General features: G+C 36.7%; 1 protein-coding gene across 1 annotated transcript in view; it reads right to left on the reverse strand.

Annotated features, from left to right (window-relative positions):
* Positions 1-279: 279 nt before the first annotated feature.
* The window catches only part of LOC129226065 (SEC14-like protein 4), a gene marked incomplete in the record, with an annotated part of 76,639 nt that continues 65,808 nt past the window's right edge, over positions 280-11,110 (reverse strand). The window contains 4 exon segments of the mRNA XM_054860647.1: positions 280-589; positions 5,321-5,621; positions 7,699-7,805; positions 9,112-9,198. Of these exon segments, the coding sequence (XP_054716622.1) occupies positions 468-589; positions 5,321-5,621; positions 7,699-7,805; positions 9,112-9,198 (617 nt within the window).

An 11,110-nucleotide genomic window follows, 5' to 3' on the forward strand; every position in this document is an offset into this window, starting at 1 on the left:
GCAGCGCGTGTTTCAGTGGTTGTCTTTTCTGGCGAGTTATCGCGTTTGGTGATTGTTCACCATGAGCAATTATTAGCGGCACGTGAATTGTTGGCAAATTTGGCGAAATCCGAAACTTTGCTGTTTAAACCATAGCAGTGCAACAGTGAAATATCCGATCCAAAATGGCTAAAAAGCTGATGCGTCGGCCTATCTACATAGCGGCTCTAGGTTACATAAATAACTATTCCACGTCATCAATAATTATTGCAATCACTCAACATGAAAAAGGAACGGAAACTTTATTTTATAATTTTCTATTGTTCTCTTCACTCAGTTCTTCAAATTCGTTAAAAAAAATCGCCTATTTACAAAACAAAATGCAAGTGTATCACAAATAGCTGTCTTAAAGCTTTTGGAATGTGTAGCAGTATAAAAAAAAGTGTTCAGCCTTTGTCACTGAGCCAGGGGATAGGCCCCGAGATTTCTCAACTCTTCTTGACGAATTGCAGAGGTTCGTATTCCCGAGCTGTCGATGTTGCTATGTAACACTTGTACAGGATGGTTTTGCTGCGAAGCAGACTGTAGCTGTTGTCAAATACGATAGCGTCTGGAAACAGAAAGAAGAAAAATCTTTCATTCAAAAAAAACCACAACACTTTCCTGAGCTAAACTACAATCCTCGAGCTAGAAGTGCAACCACTTTTATAGCTTGTAGTTAGCTTCTTCCCTTAGAAGTATTCTAACGTGCACTTCGAAACTTTAGTACAAAATATTAAAAATTCTGTTTATCAGAAAAAAAAACGAGCTGATGTGTGCATCACATGATTTCCTTTTACTCCAATTTTAATGTCATTTTCCCATTATTGACAATTTTAATGTCATTCAATAGTTTACTCTCTAAATATCACCAACAGTGGCCAAATCAAAACCAGATTTAAAAAAAAAATTAAAAACCGCCAAATTGGCGACAAAAGGCGATATATCGCCAAGTGTCCGCCAAATTATAACACCACCCGAATGCAACCAAAAGGTGAGGTGCACAACTAGACCCCACTAGGAGTCTACGTACCAAATTTCAACTTTCTAGGACATACCGTTATTGAGTTAGACGACATACATACGCATATCCGCACATACATACATACGTACGAGAAAAGTCGTTGTAATTAACTCGGGGAATGTCAAAATGGATATTTCGGGTGTTTATACGTTCTTAGGCACTTATCCGTGTGTGGTCGGGTTGAAAAAAAATTCAACATTAATTCGGGGGTGAGCAAATTGGAAATTAAGGTTGAATTTTGAGTGAAAATTTTTTCGCGAATACAATACTTTCTTTTTTTGTAAAAGGAAGTAAAAGTCAATGTTTAGTCCCAATCGTCATTGAAATAGCTGATCAAAATGTAAGAGGCAGTAGACCGCTCTTAAGCCAGGGCATGGCCCCACTGAATACGTACGGGCCGTGGCAATCGCTGAAAAAACCTATGGCAATAAAGAGAGCACTACAGGGCACCCCAGTTTTCATTACTTTGCCATTCATTGGTGGATGCAGGGGTTCCCAGTGGTGCCTCTTGCGGTCAAAATGGGAGACGTCCAATCAGAAATATAAACAAACTTTGAAACATTGATTATGATTGGTGGATGCATGAGCTGCATTGAAACGTTGACAATGATTGGTGGATGCATGAGCTGCATCGGTTTAACACAGAAAAGTCGAGAGTTGTCAAGGCCCGTTAGCGTATTTTGTGGGGCCAGGGCTAAATCAGAACTATGCATGCAAAATACCGACAGCCCGATTATGAAAACAAGAGTCAGCAGTTCTGGCCTTGTTGTGGACTCATTGGTCTGATCATCGAAAGTCAATAATCGAGATGGAGGTAGATACTCTCTCATTGAAGCTGAGATTACCAACAAACTGGTAGTTAAAAGAAATTTAGCGCACTAGTGAGAGCCCAAAAGCGTGCAGGGGACTTCGGGCTGCCATGCTGTGAGAGTCCGCAGGAACTGGTGTGGTTCAACTCGAAAAGAGAAGGTAAAAGCTTAGGTAATAAGCAGGAAGTTACCTCCCTTACGCAAAGGCTAGGGAAAGACGACATAAAAATATTCATTCTAAATAGGGGCTGTCCATAAATGATGTCACACTTTTTCACCATTTTTGAGCTCCCCCCCCCCCCTATTTTTTATGTCACAAAAGCCGCGTTCACATGACACTTTGGTACCCGCTCCGGCTCCGGAAAAAACCGGTTGATAAATTCCCCGTTTACATGTAAAAAGAGGTTGCCCATTGTACCCGAGAAAGTGGCTTTTACCCAGCATCCTAAGCGGCTGTATCCAGCAAGTAGATGAACTTGTTTCGCGTAATGAATTCTGGGTAAAAACACCTCATTTACTCCAGAAGGAAGCAAGAGAGAAATAAAATCCACATTTCCCCCATAGACTAATAATAAGAGTAGACCGAGCTTTCTCATTCTTGCTGATGAAGAAAATTGGTTCATAGATGTATCATGTGACTAGTGGAAGGGCTTGGCGAAGACTTTGGCAGCATGGTTGCTAGATGGCAGCATTATCTACAGTTTGGCACTCGACATGTATTTTACGACAATGTGTTTTCATTAAAAAAAACTTCCAGGTGCAGAGATTGAACTGTTTTTCTTTTAGTTATGCATTATTTTGACATTAGTAATAGTTTTCGATCAGTTTTCGGTAACTTTTATTTCATTTGGAGCTGTCAGCGTTGGCGTGAACGAAATGGCGTAAACGTTTTGCGTTAACGCAAAAATGTACTAATCGGTATCTTAAATTGAAACTGTAGGTAAAAATCTTACCGTTTGCTGATTCTTCTTGGTCGCTTGCATCTTTTATTGCTTTGAGAGTTATTGAAATTGACTAAAGAAAATGCACAATACTATCTAAACGAAAAACTCACTATATTAACAAAATATTTACAACTTAGAATAACAAATTTACAAATCGGACTCCATAAAAGATCATTCTTCCGTGTTCCATCAATTCTATTTATTTTATTTCGCGCTGGCGTTGATCGTCTGCTACGATTAATGCCCGCTGTTGCTAGGATATCCACCAGTCACATGGTTTGGTTTATGAGCAGCAAAAGGGTTGCCATAGCTCGGTCTACTCTTATTATTAGTCTATGATTTCCCCACTAAATGGCCGGAATACGGTGAAAAACAGGTTATTTGCGGGGTTGAAAGCAGGGCCGATCCCAGCAGGTGTGCAGAGTGTGCACCGCACAAGGGCGGCCAAAGCAAGGGGCGGTCGGAGGCCGCATCATATAGTTCTTTTAATCAAGCAAAATTCTTCAAGGATTTCTCAAAAGATAACTTAAATAAGTCAAATAAATGCTAAATTTTAAATGTTCAATTGTCAAAGTAAGTGTCGATTTCCCGACAGCATAGCACAGTTTAAGAAAAAAAGATTGTTAGGGAACATTGTGTTGGTTCATTGTCTATTAATATCTACTCTTTACACACATGCTTCATTTGGTTGCAAAATTTATGACAGAACCGGTAATCAGGCATGGATACAGGAAAGGGGAGATGAGGGAAATGGCCCCCTCCTGAAGCATGAAAGGGTGCTTTCTAAAAGGAGCACTCAGGGCCCAGGACGGCCACTAATGCTTACCCCCAAGCTTTTATAGATCTAAACAATGAAGACGTATTTTATATATTATATTTAAAAAAAAGCTATACTGATTAGATACTCTCGCAAGCATTTCAAACAACAAATTCTGTTTTCAATAATCGCGGCTGCTTGGAGAGACAGTGGAAAATTGCGACTCCCCTGAGAATCAAACATATATGAATGAACTAAAATTTTGTAATTTTCCCCCTTTACAGCATTTTTTTCGAACTAAAATCACGGATGAACTGCCTGGTTTCAGATCAGGGCTCTTGCCTCGGGTAGTAAATTTAAATGTAGCTCCAAAACGAAGATCCAAAAGGATGCCATGACCTCCTTAACGAGGCTAAAGAAGGCTTAAAATGGCGTTTTTAGGACTTAAATTTCTTAAAATTTTGCTGTTTGAACCACCGATCTTGGACACAATTAAGCCTCTGATTCACCCCTTCCACCTTAACTTAATCAAACATAGCCTGAAAATGTTGGCTTTAAAACCCAAAACGTGTTTTTAGAGGACAGCCCTTCTTAATGTCATCAAAAATTGCTTAATGACATTTTTCGTATTTCTTTTTCGAAATTTTTGTGATGGAGGGCCCCAAAACCCATTCCCAAACATTACTACCAATAATATTCTCAATTAGCGTCTTTAGAGAGCCCCCTAATCCCACCCCCTCAGTTTGAAATTGACTTCAATTTCAAAACACTTCGTGAGGGCACACTGAACCCCCACCCGCTCTTTGTTCCATCGTTATCAAACAATGCCTAAAATACGATTTTGGGACTTCAATTTCTAAAAAACTCTAGAGGAGACTGGCTTATGTAACTTTTCACGGCGCTAGTGCATATACCCATCAATCGTCGAAGTGAGGTGGACAAAAGGTCTATTGCTGTGTTTTTCAGATATTAATATCGAAAAATATCCGAAAGATCCGCCGAAGCTTCCCAGTTTTGTTAACGTCACCAAAGATAGCAAAGTTACTAAAATAGCAATATTTGACGTCAATTTCGAAAATTTCTCCATGCACCTTGAATATACCCGACTCGTTTCTCCTTGTAACCAAACACAGCCAAAGATTACTAAAACTATTTTTCGTACGCCAATTTCGATAATTTTCTGGGAGCAATCCCCCCTCCCCCGACTCCCCCTCCATCCTTTCTCTGACGTCACCGAAGACAGACTATGAAATGTGTTTTTACGACTAGTAAATTTTGGTATCTATTACTTTCTTCAAAGACATAAATTGTACCTAAGAAATTTCTTATTAAGAAACTTTTCTTCCTTTTTATAAGTTCATCATTCTTGTTTTTTTTTTCTTTTCTTTTCTTTTTTTTTTCTTTTTTTAAATTAGAACTTGCTATAGAAATTTGAAGAAATATTTATATGAACGTCAAAGATTAGTCAAAATATGCAAATTATCTTGAGGGACGGCACAATAGGTCTTTGCACACGGGCGGCCGACACCCTAGGATCGGCCCTGGTCGAAAGTGTCCATGTAAACGCGGCTAGTGTGCCACACTTCACCATAAACCCTTTATCACATGACACGCCAATTTTTCATAAACATATTCCTTTAAATAAAAAATTTGACGTCACACTTTTCGATGCCACACCCTCCCCCTTGACACAAACTGCCCTCCTCCCCCTTCAACGTGTAACATTATTTGTGGACAGCCACTAGGTGGAAATGCACTAAAATCTTACAGTTTCCCGCCCTTTCGGCCATGAAGAATCCCTTCTCCAGCCCCAGGTTGTTGTTGACACGCGTCGGCTCGACGACCACTTCGGCAGCAGGACCATCCGTGTGCAGCAGGTACAGGTTGATGTCGCAGTTCTGGCACTCCACCTCCCAGCAGATCGTGGAACCCGGGAGTTCCACCCTGATGGGGGCGATGTGCTTCGATCGTCTGCCAACCACCACCCTCTGCACGTTCTCGTCCTCCGGATTCAGCTTCTGCGTGTTCTTCAGGTAGTACTTCGTGGGGATGGGGCCGCCTGGAGGAATCTGTCGGGAAGAGTTGTAGAATGAACAAATGAAAGTGAAACTTGAAAGTGCATGACAGCTCACACAATAGCCCAGCGTTTCTTAATTTCTTTGATAAGTGGAACCTTTTATAATATACACTTTTTTCGCGCAACCCCTGGTTTATCTTCAGTAGGAGTAGCATATGGCTATCTTGCAAAAAAATGGGAAGTATTCGAAATAATTATAATCATTGTCATCAAAAACTTAATACTTTTTTTTTTTTGAAAAAAATATTGAATGTAATCCCAAGAAACATTTCGTATACATTTGCAAGAATTGAGTTTTTTCTCAAAATCCGTTTTGGTATTTTCTCTGCTGTTCATTCACAAAATATTTTATTGAATGCTTAATTCAAAACATATTTTTACTGATTTTTTGAGTGATTATTTTGAATTTAAAAAAAAATCACATAGAACCCTTGATTGATCTTTGTGGAACCCCGGGGTTCCGCGAAACGCAATTTAAGAAACGCTGCCCTAACCTATACCAAAAAAATAATAGTTTAAAAAACTAAAAAAACACGCTTTCGTAGCAAAATGAACTAAAAAGTGAAAAATAATCTTTGGATCATAGTAGTTGACCAATCACTTAATTTTAATATAATACAAAAAAGCGTGCGGTGCTGTCTATTTACATTTTTGCTTGGACAACAAATGGAAGAAATTCAAGACAACTGATAAGAAGCCCCCCACGCTTTTTTGTATTACATTAAAATTAAGTGATTAGTCAACTACTATCATCCAAAGATTATTTTTCACTTTTTAGTTCATTTTGTTACGAAAGCGTGTTTTTTTAGTTTTTTAAATTATTAGTTTATTTTTCTGCATTTTAGTCTTATGTTGGATAATTATCAAGCGACGAAATTATTTATAAAACGAGTGCGAGGTAATATCATAAAGTTAAGACAAGGGCACCCCGATGGGAAGTCATCGATGTATGTTTGCGGAAATCATATCTACATTACTTTGAAAATTTGAGATGCATTTGAATAAAAGTTTTGTTCAACAATGGTCCGATCAACAATGAATTTCCAATTGAAGGCTCACCTAAATTTTGGCATGAAATTAGTTAAAAACAATTATATTTCATGTTCTAATTACCTTGGAACATTGGAACAAATTTTGTCTGATGCAGAAAAATTAAAGGTTTTTGTAGATATTTTTAAATAATTTTTGCGAGCATTTTTCGATGTATTTTTTAAAATTTTTCCTTTTTCATTGTTGGATTTATGCCAAAATATTGATTAAAATTGGAGGAAACTAACAATTAAAAGAGTTAATTAATTAATTTGATTATAGAATATTGCATTGTCATCGGGTCTGAGGTCGCGTGCCAAATTTCAAAAGAATCCGATCGCAGGAAGTGGGCGAAATTTGAGCTGCAAGATTCCATTACAGGATACATACATACATACATACAGGTGAAGCTAATAAAAGCGTGTTAAAAAAAGAGACTGCTATGAATTACCATCTACTGATTTTCATTGTTTCATGTGGAGAGGGGAAGAATTTAAGCAGTACCTTTTTTTATTGAAAAATTCCGGAAGCTTTGTTAATAGGGACGAAACACTTCGAATCAAGGATTCATCTGTTGGGGCACAGATCCAATAAATGAAACTGACATCCGCAAATCGCAGAAATGTCCGCATACTATCCAAACCAAAGTTATGATGATGTCTTCTACTGATTTTCGTTGTCATAGGAGAAGGGTATGACGCACATTCAATTCTGGAAGATTTGGTTATAGAAATGTATGTAGAACGAATATGTAGCGGGAAAGGTTCGGCAAATCAAACTGACTTCCACAAAATGCAGGGCAGCTCACATACGAACAAAACTAAAGAAATGACTATGAACTATCATTTACTGATTTTCGTCGCAACTGGCGAACAGGTATGTAGCGCCTTTAGTAGAACTTTAAACTCTGGAAGTTTTGCTAGAGGGATGGTGACAGCTTGTATAAGAACTAATCTGACAAAATAAAAATTAAGAAACAGCACACAATCGCTATAATAAATTAAAAATGGTAAAAGGTTGTAGTTTCAGGCAGCTCTTACCATCGTACGACATCTTGGGTCTCCGTCCGGGTCTGTCTTAGTCCCTCCATAGATAACGGGCAGGATATCTGGATCCATTGCTTGGAGGAGGTCTTCTTTCCAACCACCTGCAGACATCAGAGTCAGTAATAATAATAAGTGAAAGATCGAGACATGTTAAACCTACTTTTATTGTTGTTACATCTTCAGTTATTTGCTATCTACTTTTTCACCGAAAATATCTTTAAATAGCTACACTCTCAAAATTCTTATTTTGTAATGAACAGATAATTAAAATATTTTACATGAAATTTTAAAAATTCAACAGCTCTACTATTAAGTCTAAAAAGATGTTCTTATTTTTAAGCTCACTAAACAAAGTTTCAATGTAAAACAGTTAGGTGTCTGTTTTTAAGTTTGTTTAGACAGGACAACCTCGGGAATATTGCTGTGTTTGTATATTTAGAATTTTTAAGAGAACCATGAGACAGTTCTGTTTTTTCCCTGGTGATACTCCACTCACCCATATTGGACTCGTTCGCACTGACCAAAAAAGCCGGATCAGCACAAGTATTTTAAAACCGCGATAAAGAAATTCCATAAAAAGCAAACCATTGCATTTAAAAGTTTGGTCCTAATTATTACCAGTTTCAAAACAGGATTTCTTAAAGGAAATATTGGCCATTGAGCTAAATCGCGCTTCCCTTATCTGTGTTGTGTATTACATTCAAAGTCCAGGAGCAAAGACTATTGAGGCTATTTATTTACATATCTGTACAATAATGCTTTACAAAAGTCACATGAACACAAATTCAGACGTACTGTTATGTCGTATTGTCGTACTTAAAAGAACCCCGTTCAACAACTTAGTCGTACATAGTTCTGCATAGTTCTTACCCGCCTTACTCAGTGTGTTGCCACTCACAAGTAATAATAAGTTGCTTATGTGTACTTTTCGGAGTAACTTTCCGCTGGAGGAGGTTCTTACGTAACATTTCCTCCAAGCTTTTGAGTGGATAATCTACTTAGCACTCAAAATGAATTAGGTTAAATCACAAAATTACAAAACATACATAATATAACATCAAGCAATGTACAAAAAGCACAATCTTAACAAAAAAAAAATGAACTAGAAAACAATCAAAACATAAATCCCGAAAAATAACTATTTACAAACGCACTGGTGGCTTGACAATTCTACCACTACTGGTAGTTTAGAGGTACAGCTTCTTCAATCGTATTTAACGCAGGGTTTTCTAACTCCAGTCGGAATAATCTGCAAGATGCTGATTAAAAGGAAAACTTAACTATAAAAAACTTGAAATATTGATTTTTCTTCACATTACATTCTAGAGAAATATTGCTGTCTTAGGGTTCATGTAATTGATCCATTACTCATTAACTCATTTTGCACAATAAGAGCACTTTACTCACTGTGGCCGTAAATTTTAAGTTTTTTCACGGTGTCTTCTGACAGCAAAGACTTGATCATACTGAACATCCAAGCGAAAAAGGAAGGAGCTGAAAAAAAAAGAACAAGCCTTTGTAAAATACTTTTATCAATACGTAAATACAAATGTTAGCCATATACAGTAGGCGCAGCTTAATGTGATCACTTTGGGACAAATACAATTTGATAACAATAACCGACTGATAACAATAACCGAAAAGAATCCAGGAGACACAAAATAATGATTTTTTTTTCCAATTAAGGTGCATTTATTTTGGCAACCTCAGATTAAAATCCCAATGACTCAACTGAACGCAGTTTTAAATCATAAATTATTAAATTAACTGAATGGAAATATCTAAATTATAAATTAATGTTAAATTATGCAATTTTTAATCACATAGTAATAGGTGAAGTAAAATATGACCGTTTTCCCTGACATTTGAAAACCAGTTTCAAAGCACATTCAGCTTTCCTATCTTTTCCAGCATGGTTTTGCTTGTTGTTTGAATTTTAATTTAACTTCGCTTTGTTTTCAATCTCGACACAATTCTTTAATAGTTTACAAAGCAATGGCGAAAATGGAGGTCCTACATCAATGCCTGCAACATGTCCAGCGACTGAATTTTTTTAGGTGCAAAAGAAAGTTTTCTTAGGGGGAGTCTGTGGTCACTGGGGAGCGAACTTTCTGTAGCTTCATTCCTAGAAAAATTTTGAACTGCTACTGAGCACCACAAAATGTTACACAGAAAGTTAGTCTCGTCAGAGGGTTTGCCTATGTATTTCTGTTAATTGAGGAACAAAAACGGGGAAAAAATTGAAAATTTATGAAAAAGTGATAAAAATAAACGAAGACGCTGATTACAATATGCGACGTTTTCAGCGTGTGTTAACATACAAGTGTTCCGGGACTTCGTGATTCTGATAACATTAAGCGAATGATAACATTAACCGTGATCACATTAAGTGGCGCCTACTGTATAGAATCTTTCAAAATACTCAAAATTTACCACAGACTGACTTTTTTTTTCTGTTTTGTGTATTTCTAACCAAGCGTTTGGCACCACAAATAATTTCATTGGAAACATTTCTTTACCTTTTAAAACATAAAATTTACACGTTTCTGCTACCACATAGTGCCATAAAGTGACTTAAAATATTTAAAAATTAAAAAAAAAACCTTATTCCACATGTGTTTTACAAGTGCTATTACTACTGCAGGAGAGCTGGAAAACAGAGGTTATATCTCTAGTTTTAATACATAGAAAAGTTTAAAGATAAGTGTGCCAATAACGGTCCATGTATCTAAAATGGGTCCCTTACATTGATTATTGATTGGTGAATAATAAGTTTTAGGGAATTAATGGAAATAATATCTGATTGGTGGAAATATTTTCCTCCAAATATACAGAAGAAAACATGTTAATTTCTAAAAACAATTTAGAGTCACCCTGTTTTTTAAAAAAAAATCCAATTTAAAGAAGTACATCTGAAATTTAGACTGTCTATTACTGGAGCAGAGAAAGTAAAAATTTACTTTAAGGTACAGTAACAGGTACAGTCCGGATAAACAAACTTTAATACAGTTTGGGGATAATATCCGGATTAACCGGGACCAAAGGCAATCCAGATAATCGAAAATCCAGATGGTCCAGGCTTACCGTTTAATAGATAAAAAAAAACCATGTTTTGTAAAACAAAATTACGGAGAATTACGGGAGGTAAAAATTTACATTTTTATGCACTTTAATATCATTTCTTAACAAAGAGTCGGCTCTCTGTCTTCTTTTTGAATGGCGCTCGGTCAAGCAAGCGCTTTAAAATTATTACATCTAAATAAAATGTTTTCGATTTATTTATTTCGGAATAGCGTTACCTCTTAACAGTTCTAGTTTGGTATCCTCAATTGGGGGAAAAAAATTAAAAATATATATATATATATAAGTTGACATTTTCAGTTCGCGCATAAGGCTGAAATTTTTT

This window comes from Uloborus diversus, chromosome 7 (assembly GCF_026930045.1).
Source record: "Uloborus diversus isolate 005 chromosome 7, Udiv.v.3.1, whole genome shotgun sequence".
In the NCBI taxonomy this organism is placed as follows: Eukaryota; Metazoa; Arthropoda; class Arachnida; order Araneae; family Uloboridae; genus Uloborus; species Uloborus diversus.